A 22772-nucleotide genomic window follows, 5' to 3' on the forward strand; every position below is an offset into this window, starting at 1 on the left:
GTCAGTGGTGATAAAGTGCAGCCAATCAGTGAAGGGGAGATATGGGCGTGTACATTGTAATACACACAGATTATAGTGCAGAGCTCAGGGCTGAGTTGTGAGACATGATGGTTATCATGCAGCTTCCAGGGACAATCTCCTGACATTGAGAACTGGCCCCATGTCACCAAAATCATCCCAATATATACACAAATTTGTAAAAGAAATCCCTACTCTCTAATTTATAGTAGTCAGCATATACAACAAAGTTATAAATATGTCTTTGTTAATATGCCTTGAAATCAATTTGGATATATAAATAAAATACAAATAAGTCCTCACTATCACATAGTTTAAAATATGTTTAATATAAAATCAATATATTGAAAAAAAAATATATATATATATAGTTAAAAAACCTTGCTCTGAACTGGATTAGAACCCACAACTTTCAACAATATAAACCTGTTGCTCTAACCACTACACTATCACTTAAGGGTTCTTTGCAATTGCTTTTTATGTTTAACATGAGGTTAATTCTGTGTAAACTAATTATTAGTCCAGACAAACAATTGCTATGATTGATTCATTATGACCAGTCTCCTGAAATTGTGAACTGCCCCCCCCCCCGGGGAAACTGAAGATGACACCTAATGATCCCATCTGATCACCCATATATATATATATATATATATATATATATATATACCCAGTTTTTTTCTTGTAAATCTCTACTCTCCAATTTATAGTAGCCAGCATATACTACAACTTTGTGTGCTCAATATATCAGTGTGTTTGTGTTAATATACCTTGAAATCAATTTGGATATATTGATAAAATACAATTAAAGCCCTTGCTATCTCATATTTTAAAATATATTTTTATAAAAAGCATAATCTCAGCCAGATTAGAACCCACAACTTCACCAATGTAAGCCTGCTGCTCTAGCCACTACACTAACTCTCATTAGTTGCTTAAATGTGCTTTTACGTTTAATATGAGGTTAATTGTCTGTGAAACACCTCTATTAGTCCAGACAAGTAATTGCTATGATCAATCCGTTATGACCATAGACACACATTGTCCTGCTGCCTTCTAGCGATTCACAATTCCCCAATGTAGGGGCAAAAGTGCAATGTTTCCTACAAGTTGGGGTGCAGAGCTGTGCTGTGATGGCCACTGTGTTCTGTTATCTATGGAAGCTGTGTGTCCCCCCCCCCCACTCACACACAATACACACGTTTTCAGCATGGCTCTTTATGTTAGAGCAGATGAAAGAGAAGAAGGATAAGACAGCAAACAGAGGAACTATTAATACTGTCGTGGAACCAGAGAACCCAGCACTGCCTGCGTCCCTGTACTGTGTGCTGTAACTAAGATAGATTTACATATTCCTATACAGAGCAGAAGACATGTATGTCTGCAGAATGATGGTCTGTGGGTGTTACTACATTATTGCTCATTGGTCCTAAAATCTTCCTAACAGAGACTACTATATTTATAAACTCAGAATTCTGACTTTTAATCTCAGAATTCTGACTTTTAATCTCAGAATTCTGACTTTGAAACTCAGAATTCTGACTTTTAATCTCAGAATTCTGACTTTGAATCTCAGAATTCTGACTTTGAATCTCAGAATTCTGACTTTGAATCTCAGAATTCTGTAGAATTTTTTTTTTTTTTTTTAAACGTACATTTCTGAATTTCAATCTCAGAATTCTGAGTTTCAAAGTCAGAATTCTGTTTTTTTTTTATGATGGCCCCAGGGCTCTTCCATACTGAAGAAATGACACTTTGCTACAATGTAAAGTAGTGAGTGTACAGCTTGTATAACAGTGTAAATTTGCTGCCCCCTAAAATAACTCAACACACAGACAGAAGGAAGCCTCTTCCAAAAAGGATGCACAAGAAAGCCCGCAAACAGTTTGGTGAAGACAAGCAGAATAAGGACATGAATTACTGGAACCATGTCCTGTGGTCTGATGAGACCAAGATAAACTTATTTGGTTCAGATGGTGTCAAGTGTGTGTGGTGGCAACCAGGTGAGGAGTACAAAGACAAGTGTGTCTTGCCTACAGTCAAGCATGGTGGTGGGAGTGTCATGGTCTGGGGCTGCATGAGTGCTGCTGACACTGGGGAGCTACAGTTCATTGAGGGAACCATGAATGCCAACATGTACTGTGACATACTGAAGCAGAGCATGATCCCCTCCCTTCGGAGACTGGGCCGCAGGGCAGTATTCCAACATGATAATGACCCCAAACACACCTCCAAGACGACCACTGCCTTCCTAAAGAAGCTGAGGGTAAAGGTGATGGACTGGCCAAGCATGTCTCCAGACCTAAACCCTATTGAGAATCTGTAGGGCATTCTCAAATGGAAGGTGGAGGAGCGCAAGGTCTCTAACATCCACCAGCTCTGTAATGTCATCATGGAGGAGTGGAAGAGGACTCCAGTGGCAACCTGTGAAGCTCTGGTGAACTCCATGCCCAAGAGGGTTAAGGCAGTGCTGGAAAATAATGGTGACCACACAAAATATTGACACTTCGGGCCCAAATTGGACATTTTCACTTAGGGGTGTACTCACTTTTGTTGCCAGTGGTTTAGACATTAATAGCTGTGTGTTGAGTTATTTTGAGGGGACAGCAAATTTACACTGTTATACAAGCTATACACTCACTACTTTACATTGTAGACAAGTGTCATTTCTTCAGTGTTGTCACATTAAAAGATATATAATAAAATATTTACAAAAAATGTGAGGGGTGTACTTACTTTTGTGAGATACTGTATATTCCCCTAGTAGTTACAGTATTTGTCAAACAATTAAAAAAATCTACAAACCCGCAACATAGTGGCCAAAACCCATTGAAGTCCATAGGAGTCAAGTTTTGGAGTTTTTTTGGCCCTTTTTTCAAGGCCAACTCCTAAAGCATACCAGACTAAATGCTCTTAAATGCCCTAAACATTGAGAGAGTACTTTGCCAGGGGGACAAAGGCATCATCCTCACAACCCTGGCTCAGGGTCTGGGGGAGTAGGGCTTATTGGAACTTGAAACCACTTTTAAATAAGTGGGCCCCTAGATATCTGCCCCCGCAAGAATGAGTAAGGGGTATATAGTACCCAAGGTAATTAATTCACATTCAAAAAAGATACATAGAAAATAAACACACATACACACACACATACACTGTAGATAAAGTCTTTTATTAAAAAATGTAAACGTCATGACACTACCTCCATGGAGTTTGCATGTTCTCCCTGTGTCTGCATTGGTTTCCTCCGAGTACTCTTTTTTCCTCCCACACTCCAAAGACATGCTAGTAGGTTAACTGGCTCCTGTCTAAATTGATTGGCCCTAGTATGTGTATGTATGAATGTGAGTTAGGGACCTTAGGTTGTAAGCATCTCGAGGACAGGGGCTGATGTGAATGTACAATATATATGTAAAGCACAAAGCACTGTGTAAATTGACGGCCGAATTAAAAGTACCTGTAAAAAAATAAATAATAAATAAACTTACACAATGTCCAAAAAATAATGTTTGATGATCCTCTCCTGAAGATAAGCTATCACAGCTGGTGTTTCCCCAGTGGGCTGTTGATTGTAAACAAAAACAAGAGTATCGTTTCAAACACTGTACCAATGTAAAAGTACCTGATTCGCATTCCCAATAACTATTGTTACATTACTGTTATGTGTTTTACTGTTTTTCTAATCAATAAACTATTGTTTATACTTTATATACCCCTTTTATGCCTTTTCTATGTGCCTTTAAAGTCCACCACTAGGGGAACTTTCTTTTTCTATAGATTGTAAACAAACCAACCAAGGTTCTGGTTGACGTCATTTACCAAATATGGACATGGCCATATTTATTAAATTATGCCAGCCAGGATGCCCACCCACCAGCTTGGGATCAATGTGAAAAAAGCTGGCGGATTGTATATCAATCATATGGTGGCAGTAGTTATGTTTTCAGGTATAAAGCTCCCAAGATCTTTAATTGAAAGAGAGCCAAGCCACCTGGAAAGAAAATAAAGGATGTGAAGCCAACAGCAGTAACATATTTTGGTGTCGGGTCAGGTTCTAAACCCATAAAGAAGAGAACAAGTAAAGTCAGATGTGTTTTATTCCAGGAACTTCAGAAGAAACTGGACAAACCTCAATTAAAAAAAGAGCACCTAAACGAAACCTAGACCAACCAGAACAAGGTAATCTAGCATGTGTCATTATTACTTATTAACAAGTGCCAGCCTAGGACTAACAATTAGCCTGGTACATCCTACATACCCGTCTAGGTATATCCCCACAACCAAATGTTCTCAGACTGAACAGAATGGAGAGATTACAAACAAGTGGCAGGCAAAGTCCTTTAGCCCCTATCCCCCCCCCCCCCCCATGAAATATGGACTATCCTAGACGCATTGGTTGCAGCCCCTGACAGTTTTGTGCCCTCTTTTTTTTTCCTTTTGCCTACCTCCCTGGTCCAATAATGCATACACCACCACATTAATACTTTCAGTGAACCTTTAATATTTGATGCATAGTTTGCCACTTTGGGGTATCTTATTGTTTATAGCTGTATACTTTGTCAGGGAAGCAATATTTTGCAAATGTCCTGAAAGTATTATATTGCAGGTTAAAATGTAATCTGTTAAATTTATCTTACCAGCTACTCCAAGCAACAAGAAACCAAGAATCAACAAACCTGAGCCAGGTAAGAAAAATGTTTGATGGGAAGGTAGTATGTCACTAAAAACATACTGTCTGTTATAATTGGCCTTCAGGGCTACAAATGAAGTCTTTATTATTTCAGTAAATCCTAATTTTCTTCAACGAAAATTAAAGGAAAAGGTTTGAATTATGCAATATTGCTTAGAGTAAGGGCCTTCAAACTATGGGCAGTGGGCCACACATGGTCCGCTATGAGGGCCAGTTCACACCACATACAGTTCAGTGCGTTTTTTTCTTCATCAAAAATGCTTGGAAAATAGGTTATATGGTTTTCAATGGCATAGTTCTCACCAGTGCATTCCAGTTTGAGAAAAAAAAAGTAGAACATGCTGCATTTTTCCTGCACTGGACTGTACTGGAACACTGTAAAACGAATAAAAAATGCACTGGAACACACCAAAAACGCACTGGAACACACATATCCTTATTTAAGGTTGAGAAAAAAAGAGGGGGGAAAATGCACTGGACTGCATCAAAAACGCACCAAAATCTCATCAAAAACGCACTGGAATGCATCAAAAACACGTAAAAAACTAACATGATGAAAAGCATCTCGAACGCACCTGGATTGCATTTCTATGGTGTGAACTGGCTCTTAGATTTCAGCTGGTCCACACAGGGTCAGTGCAGTAACCTCAGAATAGGGCTTTGAATCAGTTGTTCTCCTCTTCTTCCCCCCCAAACATCTATCCTGCAGTCTTCAGTGCAGAACTTTGATCAGGACCTTGATGTAAGAGGGGACTCTGATGGAAACCCTGATACAAGGAAGGGGGGCTCTGATGGGGACTCTGATGTGTGAGATGGGCTCTCATGTGATGTGGATTTCTAAAGTGAATGGGAGAATTTGATGTGGTTTTTTTTGTTTTTTGTTTTTTTTCCTTTTATTCCTGCAGCACTGTTGTATAGTTACATCATCTCTCCCTGTTCTTTGTCATCTGCAGGGAAATATTTTTGGAAGGGGCTTCTATTACTCTGCTGATGTATGCTCTCTACAGTGTAAGTCTGTGTCTGGCCAGCCCTGATTGGTGCTATACCAGTCACATGACTAAAAAAAACAGTTTAATGGCAGCCGCGCTGAAACATGGATGCCTGAAAGGGAGAGCTCCACTCTGCAGCTGGGAAATCCCGCTTGAAATTGAGCCTCTGCCGCTCTCATATAAAGTCAGCTTGCCTCTTCCACTCCTACAGTCCCAGAGCTATGCCCAGACACTGGAGGGAACCGTCTCAGCCCCACAAACTGTCAGGATTCTTCTTGACGGTGTAGCGTGTGCTTCAAGAAAATAGCGGCAGCTGCTCAAGACAGTGTAATGCAGGGGCTCCACTCTGCCGATCACAACACTCAGGAGCAAAGGCGCCCTGGGCCCCACAAAGTACATCCTCTTCAGGAGCATCGTCCCCATCTACCAGGAGTCCAGCTAAATCCAATTCATGCTGGGATTTCAAAAGCTGCCTGGAACCTGCCCCATGCATGGAGGTTAGCGCAGACCAGAGCTCACAGGAAGGGGCTATGCACCGACCTGACCCTATAGGAGACTTCTTTATGTTGGGACAAATTATCTGAGACACAGTGCTAAAAGGTATGCTGCTGTCTCTGGGCTTCGCTCCACTCTGATATGGTGGGAAGGTGCGGGAACTAGGAGAAAGACTGGGTCACATAGAAGATAAAATGAGTGAATATACCACCTAATATAATACGTTAGTGGATACCCATGTGGTGCAGAATGAGAAGCTTTCCAGGCTCAAAGCCAAAACTGCAGACCTTGGAGACAGGTAGTGTCATGAACGTACTGCGCATGGCTCTGCAACTGGCCGCGGGTGCACGGGTCCATTGGGACGTGTTCCAGTCCATAGGCATTCAGCAGTAAATAGTCACGCGCCAATGCGCATGCGCGTGCGCAGATCGCGGACGCGCGCACAGTAACACAGCTTTGGCGCCCAGTGATCCTTAAAAGGGGCCTCTTCAGAATGCATCCTTGCTGTCTGATCTACAGTTCATCCTGTACCCGATCCTGAACCTGCATCTGCTCCAGTGTTACCCGGCTTCTCCTGACCTCGCTGCTGTCTCCAGTCCTGACCCCTTGGCTTGCCTTTGACCTGCTCTGTGTTCCTGTTTGTTTGATCTCCTGTTGCCGATTCTGCCTGGACTTGATCATTCTCTGCCTGCTGCTTCTGTCTGATTGATCCGCTGCTGTGACCTGGCTTGTAATTATGGGTTTCACCCAGTCTTCTTACCTTACATTGTTCCAGAGTCTCTGGTCCCAGCAGTACAGTCTACTGTTGACTTCTTGAAACAAATCAACAAACTTCTGCAAGAAACTATAGTTAAGGCAGAAGCAACCAACAGGAAAACTTACGACCGGAAAAGAAGAGGTAAATTATCTCTCCAGCCAGGTGACCAAGTATGGTTGTCAACTACCAACATCAGAATGGCCTGTCCCTCAAAAAAACTGGCACCTAAATTCATTGGCCCTTTTCCGGTTAAAAGAAAACCAAACAAAGTTTCCTATGAACTTACCTTACCAGACTCACTCAAGGTTCACCCAGTTTTCCATGTGTCTTTACTTAAGCCCTCGATGCCAGACCCCTTCCCGGACAGGGGTTCTGGCCCTCCATAACTCGTAATTTTCGACGGGGACCAGGAATTTGAGGTGGAGGCTATCTTTGATTGCAGAAGAAGGGGTAATCAACTACAGTACCTCATCAAGTGGAAGGGGTATGGCCCGGAAGAGAACTCATTGGAACCTCAGCAGGATGTTCATGCTCCAAGATTGTCCTGGGTGTTTTTTCACAGTTACCCCCAGAAAAGAGTTCTGTTGGGCACCCAGAGGTTGACTTTAAGGAGGGGCAATGTCATGGACATACTGCGCATGGCTCTGCAACTGGCCGCGGGTGCACGGGTCCATTAGGACGTGTTCCAGTCCATAGGCATTCAGCAGTGAATGGACACGCGCCAATGCGCATGTCCGCGCGCAGATTACGGACGCGCGCACAGTAACACAGCTTTGGCGCCCAGTGATCCTTAAAAGGGGCCTCTTCAGAATGCATCCTTGCTGTCTGTTCTGCAGCTCATCCTGTACCCGATCCTGAACCCGCATTTGCTCCAGTGTTACCCGGCTTCTCCTGACCTCGCTGCTGTCTCCAGTCCTGACCCCTTGGCTTGCCTTTGACCTGCTCTGTGTTCCTGTTTGTTTGATCTCCTGTTGCCGAATCTGTCTGGACTTGACCATTCTCTGCCTGCTGCTTCTGTCTGATTGATCCGCTGCTGTGACCTGCCTTGTCTGACCCTGCTTCTGTCTGCTGTCCGGCGCCGGTGCGCGCTTGCCTACAAGTCCTGCATCCGTGTGCATCTGCCTACAAGTCCTGCATCCGTGTGCATCTGCCTACAAGTCCTGCATCTGTGGGCACCTACCTACAGTCCTGCATCTGTGTGCACCTACCTGCTACTTCTCAGCATTCCTGCATCCGCAGCAATCAAGCCTGTTCCTGTCTCTGCCAAGCTGACTTCATCTTCCGTCAAGCGGACCCTGCAGGTTCTCCTACTCTGCTGTGCTCCGAGGGTCACTGTTCCAACTCCAGTGATCCCGGAACCAGAGCCGTACGAGAGGTCTCCCTCTGCATGTCAGGCTCACCTCCAAAGTACGTGTCAGGTAGAGGAAAAATAACATCAAGATCAGGGTCATATCAGAATCAGTACAAGCTTCCCAGCTGCACCAACATGTCCACAATGTTTTATCATCCCTGTAAATTTATAGAAATTGATTCTAATACATCACTTTACACCTGAGTAGTGCAGAGGTACACTATCGCACATTTTATCATCCCTGCTCCCATCGCTCTCTACTGCTCAGCTCACCATTAATAGGGTGCATTGCTTACCTAAACTTTCTTTTCCACCGTCGGAAGTCCCCATGGACATTCTTCTCAGGGTGCATTTTTGCCATGTAAAGGAAACATTTACAGCACCTCTCTGAGTATCTCTCTAAATTACAGGTACTTCCAGACCTATCAAAACATATACTGCAACGATGCAGGAACCTTTCCACCGTCACTATGGCCCTGAGAAACCATTATATAGTGCACAGCTACATTACCCCCCCCCCCCCCATATTCCCCCCCCCCCCCCAGGAAAACAATGTTGGTGTCCACAGTTGAAAAGGGCCTGAATATCCTATGACAGTGCTACATAATTTCTGACTCATCTACATCCATACAACCCTCAGCACAGCCAACCACAGTGACTATGGATTGGCAAGTTGTCTCCCACAAATGCTCCTCGAAGAAACACCTTTTAGGAGGCTCCTAATCAACTTCACAAGTTTGCAACAAGTCTTTTCAATCCCCGGCTATGAAAGAGTGATTTTCTTTGTTATTTTAGTATTTTAACTCAGATCTTTCTTCTTTCTCACTTTTTTTTTACTTCTATATCTTAAATGGTTAATATTAATATACTTTCATATTATTAGTAATCATCATATTAATATACTTTGATTACTAAATGTTAATTTGACATTAAATTATTATAATACTGTAATGTTGTTTGTCCAATCCAATGTATATATGTTGTAAAACGCTTGCGATTGTATGTGACATACAAAACCGCATGTATGTTTAATATGTTTCAAAAAAAGTAATAAAAATGTATTGTACAAAAAAAACAGAAAATAATAGCGACACCTTCTATGCACACACTACATCCTATACCAATGGGTACCCAACTCATAAATGTAGATAACAGCCAAAATACGGTACACAAATGTGCTTCACTGGTATCAATATCGATATCAATACTCGGAATCAGTGTCCATAATTACTTCATTCTGCAAAGTCAACATGTTTCGTGAGGATTTCTCACTTCCTCTGGACTGTTTGGGTGGGTGTTGCTGTAAAATGTCAAATAACAGTCATATAAGTATATATCTATCAAAGAATGTAAAATATGTCCTCATAACATCATATATGTATACATAAGTGTAGCATGCTTGCCTGGTAAGTATATGTGTAGGGAGTGGATGATAAAAAGTCTTGGGGGCGGACACAGAAGCCCCACCCAAGGAGGGGTGGGGGAAGGAGGAGGAATGAACCACCCCTAACCTGGACCCGGACAAACAGGCCCAAAAGACTGGTATCAAAGACTGTGAGGTGCACTCTAAAAGGATACAAAATCTATAACAAGGTCATAAAAGTGACCCAAATCCGCACATGATAGTTACTTTCACTCACACAATTATAGACTTACCTTATAGAGTGGTAAACAAAGGGTCATCAGTTCTCTATTAAGGTGAAGGCACTGCAATCTCACAGGTTAATCTAGTATGCCATCTTTCTTATACAAACGAGAGGAGGAAAATGAGGGATATGATGTAGATCAAAAACAGGTAGAGTTGATTCCCAGCAGTGTATACCCTTATTGAGAAACCCAGCAGTACAACAAATGGGTCCAACCGAGAGATGACAACATGATACAAAGATAACCCTCCTAGTTAACAATCCAACCTCAGGAGACAGGCAATCTAGCATAGGATTATCCCTACAGTGCACCTTTATCTCTAGGATCATTCAATAGCGCCGCCACTCTAGATGCAGTAATTGCACTCAAGGTACCAAATAGTAGACAGTAGATTGTAGCCTGATGTCAGCTCACCGTCTAGAAAATGTAACGGGGGGGGGGGGGGGGGGGGTTGGGGGGTGGTTAACAGCAAATCTCAAGCAGGAGAAAGAAAGTAGCTTCATCCAAGTACTATGGGTATAGTCTCACCTTTGCAATACAAACTCAGCACGCCTGTTAAATTGAGCATTTTTGATTTTTCATGTTCGTGTCCCATAGACTTTAACTGTGTTCACACAAATTTTTTGTCTGTTTGCATATTCTGGTGCGAACCGAACCGGGGGTGTTCGGCTCATCCCTAATACCAAGGTAGTCGTTAGTAATCCCATATATACAGTCCATATGTTGGTGAATGTTGGTAGGTATAGGTTAAAATAACCCTTGCTGCATTATCCTCCCTTATCTTTTTCCTTTTGAACAGAGCTTGCTTTCATGTGTGACCTAAGGCCATTTAAAAGGCCTTTTTCAGGATAATTTGTGAATAACCATGGGCCAATAGTCTCTCTCTCGGGAGGCCTGTTTCTTTTCTAAAGAAGGCCTCATTAGAACAGATTCTGCGTAAACTCAAGTATTGACTATATGGAATACTATGTATCAATGGCTTTGAGTGGGAACTGGTAGCATCAACTAGCGTATTCCCTGCAGTTTCCCCACAAAATAAAGTGGTCTCCAATCTGCCATCTTCCTGGATCAGAATTTGAATATCCAGGAAGGATATTTGGTCCAAAAAATGTGTCAAAAGTATCCGATCTGTCCGCCGCAATGTCGCAGTCCCGCTAAAAAAACGCTAATCACAGCCATTACTAGTAAGAAATGTAATAATATAAATGCCATAAATCTATCCCCTATTTTGTAGACGATATAACTTTTACGCAAACCAATCAATATACGCTTATTGCGATTTTTTTTTTACCAGACCGCGCAATTGTCAGTTAAAGCGATGCAGTGCCGTATTGCAAAAAATGGCTTGGTCATTAAGGGGGTAAATCCTTCCAGTCCTTAAGTGGGTAATGGCTGTGTTTGCGTTATTTTGAGGGGACAGCAAATTTACACTAATGCACTGCAATGTACTGCAGTAAAATTACCCTGACGCACTACAATATAATGCAGTATCACTGACCAGACACTCTACACTGACACACTGCAATATACTGCAGTAAACCTGCCCTGGCACAATAAACAAATACTAAAGTAGAAATGAATTGTTGCACTACACTCACGCTGCACTATCACTATATTCACACTAAACTGATACTTTACACTCACAATAGAATCACTATAGCACACTAATTTATCGATTATCTCAACGCCAATATCACACTGCAAATGGCTGCTATGGGAAGGATCTCACTGATGACACCTGCAAACCACTGTGGGTGTCAATGTAAAGTTAATGATACCCCCAGATCGGTTCGCAGATCGCAGTGTGAACTGCCATATAGTGCAGGAATCGGAGGGCATGGGTGTGAACACCCATGCCCTCCGATTCCAATGCGGGCCAAAAAAAGGTTCCTGCGCCATTTTGGTGCAAATGCGCATCACACAGATATCACATGTTCCTGTCTAACATCGCTCCAGTGTGAACCCAGCATTAGGGCGAGAAACTGACATGACTTGAGACCTGAAATTAACCTTTTTTTTTTTCAAATATAAATTTTATTGGTTTTCAAAAAAAAAGGAAGAAAACAAAGAAAAAACAGAAAGTACAGTCAGCCATACCAACTGATTTTCACAGATAGATAGATGTAACATTAATCACAGTATTATCAATAAATGTGATGGAACATTCATCCCCCGTATTTCTCATCTATAAAAAAAAAAAACCCAAATGTAATGGGAGAGGATTTTCACCACATCTACCTATTTGTAGGTCTGGTTGTACTGCCCAATTCCTGGGTACAAATACCTCATATAGCAAGAAAAGAGAAAGAGAAGAGAAAGAGGAAAAAAAAAACACAGAAACTAAGAAGAGGACCTAAAGGTTCCAGAGAGACTGGAGAAGGGGGTGAGAAAGAGTCAAGGGGGAAAGAGAGAGAAGAGGGTGGGGGGGGGTGGCCCAGGTGGGGAGGGCATATTATTCTCATGTCTGTAATGTTTTATTATTTATGTGGCAAGCATAGCCACTCCTTCATCAGAGCATATAAACAAATTCCAGAGCCTCCATGCTTTGGAGTGTTCTTGTTTATTTTGTGCTGTCAGAACTAAGTCCTCCAATCTTCTGATCTCCTCCACTCTGCGTAGCCACAACCCAATAGTGGGTGGTAAGCTTTTCTTCCACATAAGTGGTATGCACGATTTAGCTGCATTCAATAGATGTCTTATTATTGACTTTTTGTAACTCCGTGCCGGAATTGTAGTGGCATGGAGCAGGATGAAAGCGGGATCATCACTTATCGTGTGATCCGTGAATTTTTGAGTGACCGTCCAGACTGTTGTCCAGAAATGTTGGAGCAGAGGGCAAGACCAGAAGATATGGAGGAGTGTCCCTTTGTCCGTCTGACATCTCCAACATTTGTCTGTGGTGGCAGGGAAATACCTGTGTAGTCTTTGAGGTGTATAGTACCATCTGGTCAGGATCTTATAGTTAAGTTCCTGTATCTTTGTGCAGATGGATGTTTTTAAGGAGAACCTAATGATCGTTTAGATTTGGGTGTTGGTGAACTTGCGTTGTAGGTCGGTTTCCCAGTTCTGTATGAATGTCAGGTCAGGTTGTTCCGCTGGGGAGTTGAGCAACTCATATGTTTTAGATAGTACTTGAGGTAAGACTCCCTCGTCTCTACAATAATCTTCAAAAGTCGTCAGGTCACGGTTAAAATGTGCTGGGTTGGGAATCGAGTGCAGGAAGTGGTGTAGTCGTATTGCTTTCCAGATTGGCAGTTGGTATTGACCACTGTTATCAGTTAGAGATTGAACAGAAGGCCATTGACTTTCTACTAAGAAATGCACGGCCCGGTCCCTGCCAATTGATGTAAGTGTCTCATACTCCGGTTGTTCAAAGCCGGGAGGGAAAGTAGGATTACCCAATATCGGGTAGAGAGGGGAGTCTCTAGTAGAGAGGGATGTAGTGAATAATGTAGATGCGCCTGCCTGGAGGGTTGTGCCTATTACAGGGTGTGATTTCAATACTGGAGGTAACTGGTCGAAGCACCAGACCGCTCCCCTCAGTGGGACCGTGGACTGGGCTTGCTCCAGTTGTATCCACAGCTTGTTTTGGCCATGTCGGTTCCAATCTATCGTTCTACCTAGGTGAACTGCCAGATAGTAATTCCATAGATCTGGGAGGGCCAGTCCTCCAAAATGTTTGGGTAGCGTTAAATAACGCCTGCGCAGTCTAGGTTTCGAGTTTGCCCAGATGAATTTAATAAAAAGGGAGTGTGCTTGTTTAAAGTATTGGGGGGGAATCCAGACTTGCAATAAATATAAGAATTTCGTAAGTATAGACATTTTAAGGAGATTACACCTACCGAACCAAGAGTGTAGGCCTTTGTTCCACTCCTCCAAAAGTAATCGGATCTTAGTCAATGGGAAGTTAAGGCTGAAGGTGTGTCTTATGTCTTTGGGGATCAGGGTTCCTAAGTATTTGAGTGAGACATCTGACCATTTAAATCTAAACTGTGATTTAAGGGAGTTATATTAATTCCCATTGCCTCTGATTTATCAAAATTTTATTTTTAGATTGGATAGGAAATTAACCTTTTATCTCTGGGGCTCATTCAGTCTTAAAACGTCTATGATTCTATCTGAAGAAATGATAAAATATACCTATTTCTTCATAAAGGTTCTGACAAAATGAAAAAGATGAATCATGGTGGACAGCCAGGCTGTGCAGGAAGATGCCAGATAATACTGGATGTCCTCCTTCCAGGAAATAAGGCAAGCTCAATATGACTTCCTGCAGCTACCAATGCACACTCTAAGAAGCTCACAGTGGACGGCCTGTCCAGAATGGCAGAGGGAGCAGACGTGCTTGTCTGAGCTACCAAAGACCGGTACCAAAATCCTCCTTTTATGGGTGCAGGACCCCAAAAAAACACACCCCCTGAGTCCCTTCTAATGGGGACCACTCTGCAGCAGTCCAGGGGAAAATTGGCCGGCCAAATCCCGGGAAAAGTGCCGAGGTCGGAAGCCGCGGACTAGGCCGAACCCAGGGACTCGCCTGAAAACCCTGCCCGCGGCCTTGCGGGGCCGGCACGGTACCTGCTCGGACGCCGAGGGGGGGTCCTGGTGGGCTCTCTCTATCCCTCTCTGCTCCTGATACCCTCCCCAGGGTATACAAAGGAGGAGGAACCAGACCCGCTCCCGGAAAAAGGCCTCCAAGACCGACGTTGCTAACAAGGCCGCAGCCGGGGCCTCGCCTACCACTCCTGCCCAGATGGAGAACCAGGCCGAAGATCCTGACAAACTGACTGCCACGGCAGCTGATTTCAAGGCAGTTTTGCAGGCTATCACTACCCTGACCGGTAAAGTGGATCATATCCAAGCAAACGTGGAGTTTATTCAGAAAGACTTTGATGCCTTTCGTGGTAGAATGACTGAGGTGGAGCAAAGGGTCTCCCAAGCAGAGGATACGGTACGTGACCATGGGACCGACATCTGCGCACTTAAAGCCAGAGTGAAGACGCTTGAATCCCACGCAGAAGATGCGGAGAACCGCAATAGAAGAAATAATTTGCGCATTTTGGGACTCCCTGAGGGTGCGGAGGGCACGGATCCTACAGCCTTCGCTGAACGCCTATTGCAACAGCTACTCCCTGCAGAATGCACCACCATATTCCCACTACCAGAGGACCCCAAGGAACACCACCCCGAAGTTTCATCTTCAAACTCCTTCATTTTCGGGACAGGGACATTGTGATGAGGGAGGCTGGGGCCCAAGGCGAACTCCGCTTCGAAAACGCTAAACTCCTAATCTTTCCGGACTATTCGCTCGAAACCCAGGAGCAACGGAAATCCTTTGATGCCGTCAGAGCATGACTCAGTTCTTACCATATCAAGTACAGCATGCTATTCCCGGCCAGACTGAGGGTGGAAGACGGGGAATCCGGCAGGTTCTTCATGTCCCCAGAAGAGGCCTCCAGCTGGATCGACACACTCCCGCCCAGTTAAGTGACCCACTTGATTGCCCGATTGAACGGGCCGTTGTTATCTACTGTTTTTTCCTGCAAAGTGCCTTTTCCTGCACATGAGCCTGGGTCTCCCTACTGGAACCTCACTCCCTCCACATGTTGTGGTTTATACTTCGTGGCCTTAGAAGGTTACACAGCTGGATCTCAGAGGGCCATCGAACCCTCATTGTTGCAGAGATGACTCCAGGTCTGTATCCTACTTCACCCCTTCTTCCCCTCCTTTATGTATCCTGGACCCAGGCCCCCAATCCATGAGTGCCAGAATCACCTGTGGCCTTAAAGACGTGCCTCTCTTACACACTGGCCCAAATAGGCCTCTTAACCCAGATCACCCTCTGAATGCCTCTACATGTCTATCCTTCTGGGTATCCCAATTCTGCAACGTTAATGTTTATGTTTGTACCCCCGGCAGATGCCGGGAGCCTGCACCCACTTTTTTACTAATCCGGTCTTCAGCAGGAGACTAGATGTAACGTTTCACTGCTGGACTGCAGATGCCGTTTTGCACACGTTCCCTCATTACAGGCGTGTTTGCCTTGGTTCTAATTTGGGATCCTGAGCCTCCCCAAAGTTGGGGCTGGGGTTGGCGGGGGTTTGGTTGGGTTTTTTATGTTACAACTGGTTTATATGTTGTTTTCTCACAAGCGATGTAAACATGTATGTCACCAAATGTTTGGGATGCCACGTCCTGACCCATACAGTGGTCCGGACCTTGCATCTAAATTTGTGTATAGGTTCACAGCTTGAAAATGTACCATTAGATGAATATGGCTGACTGTACTATTGTTTCATGGAACACTAGGGGCTTGAACTCTTCTGTGAAACGGTCATTAGTGTTTCAATTTCTGAAAACCTATCATCCCCAAATATGTATACTGCAGGAAATCCATTTGACAGGCAGTAAGCTCCTGAGCCTTAGACGGCCCTGGGTGGGACACCAGTACCACTCCACATATACTAACTACTCTAGAGGGGTCAGTGTCCTAGTTCACAAATCCTTGCCGTTCAGGCTGTTAGCGCTGGAACTAGACCCGGAGGGTCGTTTTGTTATACTCCATGCCATGGTTGACAGGTTGGAGCTGGTGGTGGTGGGACTTTATCTACCCCCTCCGGCTTCCACGAGATTGCTTAACCACTTGACGACCGCCTCACGCCGATATACGTCGGCAAGGTGGCACGGACAGGCAAAATCACGTACATATACGTGATTTGCCTTCCGCGGGTGTGGGGTCCCATCGGACCCACCCCCCGGTGTCCGAGGCGGTCGTCTTTTGTCCCCCGGCGATCGGAGGTGAGGGGGAGGCCATCCGTTCGTGGCCCCCCCCCTCGCGATCGCCGCCGGCCAATGGGAACATTCCTTTGCTGCTGTATGCTAAACAGCAGCAAAGGAAATGATGTAATCTCTCCTCGGCTCGGTAATTTCTGTTCCGGCCCGAGGAGAGAAGACGTTTATGTGAGTGCACAAACACTACACACACAGTAGAACATGCCAGGCACACAAAACACCCCGACCCCCCCCCGATCGCCCCCTGATTCCCTCCCAATCACCCCCCCATCACAAACTGACAGCCCAGATACCTGCTAGCACCTGCGTTTTGCCCCTCCGCCCGGCCCAGCCCAGCCCACCCAAGTGCAGTATTGATCGATCACTGACACTTACAAAACACTAAATGCATAACTGCAGCGTTCGTAGAGTCAGGCCTGATCCCTGCGATCGCTAACAGTTTTTTTGGTAGTATTTTGGTGAACTGGCAAGCACCAGCCCCAAGCAGCGTCAGATTAGCGCCAGTACCGCTAACACCCACGCACGCAGCATACGCCTCCTTTAGTGGTATAGTATCTGAACGGATCAATATCTGATCCGATCAGATCTATACTGGCGTCCCCAGCAGTTTAGGGTTCCCAAAAACGCAGTGTTAGCGGGATCAGCCCAGATACCTGCTAGCACCTGCATTTTGCCCCTCTGCCCGGTCCAGCCCAGCCCACCCAAGTGCAGTATCGATCGATCACTGTCACTTACAAAACACTTAATGCATAACTGCAGCGTTCGCAGAGTCAGGCCTGATCCCTGCGATCGCTAACAGTTTTTTTGGTAGCGTTTTGGTGAACTGGCAAGCAACAGTGGCCTAGTACACCCAGGTCGTAGTCAAACCTGCACTGCAGTAACACTTGGTGACGTGGCGAGTCCCATAAGTGCAGTTCAAGCTGGTGAGGTGGCAAGCACAAGTAGTGTCCCGCTGCCACCAAAAAGACAAACACAGGCCCGTCGTGCCCATAATGCCCTTCCTGCTGCATTCGCCAATCCTAATTGGGAACCCACCACTTCTGCAGCGCCCGTACTTCCCCCATTCACATCCCCAACCAAATGCAGTCGGCTGCATGAGAGGCATTTTCTTTATGTCCTCCCGAGTACCCCTACCCAACGAACCCCCCCAAAAAAGATGTTGTGTCTGCAGCAAGCGCGGATATAGGCGTGACACCCGCTATTATTGTCCCTCCTGTCCTGACAATCCTGGTCTTTGCATTGGTGAATGTTTTGAACGCTACCATACACTAGTTGAGTATTAGCGTAGGGTACAGCATTGCACAGACTAGGCACACTTTCACAGGGTCTCCCAAGATGCCATCGCATTTTGAGAGACCCGAACCTGGAACCGGTTACCGTTATAAAAGTTAGTTACAAAAAAAGTGTAAAAAAAAAAAAATATATATAAAATAAAAAAAAAATAGTTGTCGTTTCATTGTTCTCTCTCTCCCTATTCTCTCTCTCTATTGTTCTGCTCTTTTTTACTGTATTCTATTCTGCAATGTTTTATTGTTATTATGTTTTATCATGTTTGCTTTTCAGGTATGCAATTTTTTATACTTTACCGTTTACTGTGCTTTATTGTTAACCATTTTTTTGTCTTCAGGTACGCCATTCACGACTTTGAATGGTTATACCAGAATGATGCCTGCAGGTTTAGGTATCATCTTGGTATCATTCTTTTCAGCCAGCGGTCGGCTTTCATGTAAAAGCAATCCTAGCGGCTAATTAGCCTCTAGACTGCTTTTACAAGCCGTGGGAGGGAATGCCCCCCCCCACCGTCTTCCGTGTTTTTCTCTGGCTCTCCTGTCTCAACAGGGAACCTGAGAATGCAGCCGGTGATTCAGCCAGATGACCATAGAGCTGATCAGAGACCAGAGTGGCTCCAAACATCTCTATGGCCTAAGAAACCGGAAGCTACGAGCATTTTATGACTTAGATTTCGCCGGATGTAAATAGCGCCATTGGGAAATTGGGGAAGCATTTTATCACACTGATCTTGGTGTCGTCAGATGCTTTGAGGGCAGAGGAGAGATCTAGGGTCTAATAGACCCCAATTTTTTCAAAAAAGAGTACCTGTCACTACCTATTGCTATCATAGGGGATATTTACATTCCCTGAGATAACAATAAAAATGATTAAAAAAAAAAAAATGAAAGGAACAGTTTAAAAATAAGATAAAAAATCAAAAAAATAATAAAGAAAAAAAAAAAAAAAGCACCCCTGTCGCCCCCTGCTCTCGCGCTAAGGCGAACGCAAGCGGAGGTCTGTCGTCAAACGTAAACAGCAATTGCACCATGCATGTGAGGTATCGCCGCGAAGGTCAGATCGAGGGCAGTAATTTTTGCAGTAGACCTCCTCTGTAAATCTAAAGTGGTAACCTGTAAAGGCTTTTAAAGGCTTTTAAAAATGTATTTATTTTGTTGCCACTGCACGTTTGTGCGCAATTTTAAAGCATGTCATGTTTGGTATCCATGTACTCGGCCTAAGATCATCTTTTTTATTTCATCAAACATTTGGGCAATATAGTGTGTTTTAGTGCATTAAAATTTAAAAAAGTGTGTTTTTTCCCCAAAAAATGCGTTTGAAAAATCGCTGCGCAAATACTGTGTGAAAAAAAAAAATGAAACACCCACCATTTTAATCTGTAGGGCATTTGCTTTAAAAAAATATATAATGTTTGGGGGTTCAAAGTAATTTTTTTGCAAAAAAAAAAACTTTTTCATGTAAACAATGAGAGTCAGAAAGGGCTTTGTCTTCAAGTGGTTAGAAGAGTGAGTGATGTGTGACATAAGCTTCTAAATGTTGTGCATAAAATGCCAGGACAGTTCAAACCCCCCCCAAATGACCCCATTTTGGAAAGTAGACACCCCAAGCTATTTGCTGAGAGGCATGTCGAGTCCATGGAATATTTTATATTGCGACACAAGTTGCGGGAAAGAGACAAATTTTTTTTTTTTTTGCACAAAGTTGTCACTAAATGATATATTGCTCAAACATGCCATGGGAATATGTGAAATTACACCCCAAAATACATTCTGCTGCTTCTCCTGAGTACGGGGATACCACATGTGTGGGACTTTTTGGGAGCCTTGGGGTGCAATTCCACATATGCCCATGGCCTGTGTGAGCAATATATCATTTAGTGACAACTTTGTGCAAAAAAAAAAAAAAAAAGTGTCACTTTCCCGCAACTTGTGTCAAAATATAAAATATTCCATGGACTCAATATGCCTCTCAGCAAATAGCTTGGGGTGTCTACTTTCCAAAATGGGGTCATTTGGGGGGGTTTTGTGCCACCTGGGCATTCCATGGCCTCCGAAACTGTGATAGGCAGTGAAGAGTGAAATCAAAAATTTACACCCTTAGAAATCCCGAAGGCAGTGATTGGTTTTCGGGGCCCCGTACGTGGCTAAGCTCCCAAAAAGTCCCACACATGTAGTATCCCTATACTCAGGAGAAGCAGCTGAATGTATTTTGGGGTGCAATTCCACATAGGCCCATGGCCTGTGTGAGCAATATATCAATTAGTGACAACTTTTTGTAAATATTTTTTTTTTTTTTTGTCATTATTCAATCACTTGGGACAAAAAAAAAAAATATTCAATGGGTTCAACATGCCTCTCAGCAATTTCCTTGAGGTGTCTACTTTCCAAAATGGGGTCATTTGGGGGGGTTTGTACTGCCCTGCCATTTTAGCACCTCAAGAAATGACATAGGCAGTCATAAACTAAAAGCTGTGTAAATTACAGAAAATGTACCCTAGTTTGTAGACGCTATAACTTTTGCGCAAACCAATAAATATACGCTTATTGACATTTTTTTTTACCAAAGACATGTGGCCGAATACATTTTGGCCTAAATGTATGACTAAAATTTAGTTTATTGGATTTTTTTTATAACAAAAAGTAGAAAATATAATTTTTTTTCAAAATTTTCGGTCTTTTTCCATTTATAGCGCAAAAAATAAAAACTGCAGAGGTGATCAAATACCATCAAAAGAAAGTTCTATTTGTGGGAAGAAAAGGACGCAAATTTCGTTTGGGTACAGCATTGCATGACCGCGCAATTAGCAGTTAAAGCGACGCAGTGCCAAATTGGAAAAAGACCTCTGGTCCTTAGGCAGCATAATGGTCCGGGGCTCAAGTGGTTAATCAGCTTATTTCTAAGATTGCCATTTATGATACAGATAATGTGGTGATGCTGGGGGATTTTAATTTGGCCTCGGACCCTGGGATGGACAGACTCTCACTCGGAGCGGGCTCATCTTTGGAGCTGCTCTCCTGGGCGGAGGCCTCTAACCTGACTGATGTGTGGAGATGGCGTAACCCCTCCCGAAGGGCCTACAGATGTCACTCAGCCTCACACAAAACCCTATCACGCATAGACCTTGCTTATGAGGGGGGGGTCTGTCCTTCCCAGGGTTAGAGATATTACCATTCTCCACCGTGGCATATCCGACCACGCCCCGCTTGCCTTGAAGCTGAGCGTGTCCAATGTACCGGGAGAGAATCTCTGGAGATTGTCCAGATTCTGGCTATCTGATCTCAGAGTTTCGGAACCATATAGGTCTGAGGCAGTGCAATATTGGAGGCAACTGGATCAATCAGTGTCTCCGACCACGTCTTGGGGCGCATTTAAGGCCTTTACCAGGGGTAGTATACAATCACATATCCACAAAATTCGTAAGGATCTAAGGGAGGAGACCCGAAAGGCTGAGGAGAGGGTATCGGCACTTGAAGAGGAATACTCTGAGTCGGGGACTCCAAGAGCATACTCTGACTTTCAGGCAGCGTTAAGGGATGTTCTCCTATTACGGTCGTCAGCCACTAAAACTAAATTCCTACATCAGTCCCAAAGAATCTTTGAACACGGGAAGAAGACCAGCAGTATGTTGGCATGGCTGGCGAGGGAAAGCTCCTCCCCGGTGACTATCTCGACAATATCTGACCTGGACGGGACGATCCTCACGGATCCCTCGTCCATTAATGACAGATTTGCATCATTCTACCAAGAGCTTTATAGTTCTTGGCTGGACTGTACGGACGAAGAATTGGTGACGTACCTCGACGGGGTGGAGCTCCCTTGCCTGACTTCCACATTTAGAGAAGCTTTAGATGGCCCTATCCTATTAGAGGAGTTACAGTGGGCAGTAGCCTCCTTGCAAAATTGTAAAACGCCAGGCCCGGATGGGATACCTGCCGAATTCTTTAAAACGTACGCAGAAGAAATACTACCTTCATTTAGAATAGTGCTGCAAAAAGCCATGGAGGGAAATTCGTTACCCCCGACAATGGCTGAGGCAGTTATAGTGGTCATCTTTAAATCGGGTAAGCCCCCTGAGCAGTGTTCTTCGTATCGCCCCATCTCCCTCCTTAATGTGGATGCCAAGTTATTAGCTAAGGTGCTGGCCGGTCGACTGAACACCGTGATTACGTCATTGGTGCATGCAGACCAGTCTGGATTTATGCCAGGCAGGGGAACTGACATAAATATCCGACGTCTCCTTACACATCTCTCTAGGGCAAGCGGGGATGGCCCGTAGGTAGTCGCCTCCTTAGACGCCGAAAAGGCCTTTGATTCGGTTGAATGGCGCTACCTTTGGGCGGTCCTCCGCAAGTTTGGGTTTGGACCTCGTTTTATTAGCTGGGTCCAGATGTTATACCACGGCCCCACAGCCTGTATACGCACAAATAATTCATTGTCCTTTGCCGTTTCCTCTGTCCAGGGGCACCAGACAGGGATGTCCACTGTCCCCTGGATTATTTGCGTTAGCCATGGAACCCATGGCAGCTCGTATTAGATCCGCTCATTCAGTTAAGGGGATTCAAGTCGGTGTAATAACTGATAAAATATCCTTATACGCCGATGATAGTCTCCTTTTCCTTAAAGATATTTCTTCCCTCCCACCAGCACTACAAATAATAGATGAATTCGGATCATTCTCGGGTATTAAGGTTAATTGGGGGAAATCCATCCTTTTTTCACTGAATGCGTCAGTTCCCCACCCATCAACTG

The 22772-nt window shown here is 44.2% G+C and overlaps 1 protein-coding gene across 1 annotated transcript in view; it reads left to right on the plus strand.

The window, feature by feature from the left end:
* The window catches only part of LOC141148384 (interferon-induced very large GTPase 1-like), a 66542-nt gene that overhangs the window by 21622 nt on the left and 22148 nt on the right, over positions 1-22772 (plus strand). Inside the window, exons 4-5 of the mRNA XM_073635826.1 lie at positions 4120-4194; positions 4656-4700. Of these exons, the coding sequence (XP_073491927.1) occupies positions 4120-4194; positions 4656-4700 (120 nt within the window). The remainder of the gene's footprint in view (positions 1-4119; positions 4195-4655; positions 4701-22772) is intronic.

Source organism: Aquarana catesbeiana, linkage group LG06, assembly GCF_042186555.1.
Source record: "Aquarana catesbeiana isolate 2022-GZ linkage group LG06, ASM4218655v1, whole genome shotgun sequence".
NCBI lineage: Eukaryota > Metazoa > Chordata > Amphibia > Anura > Ranidae > Aquarana > Aquarana catesbeiana.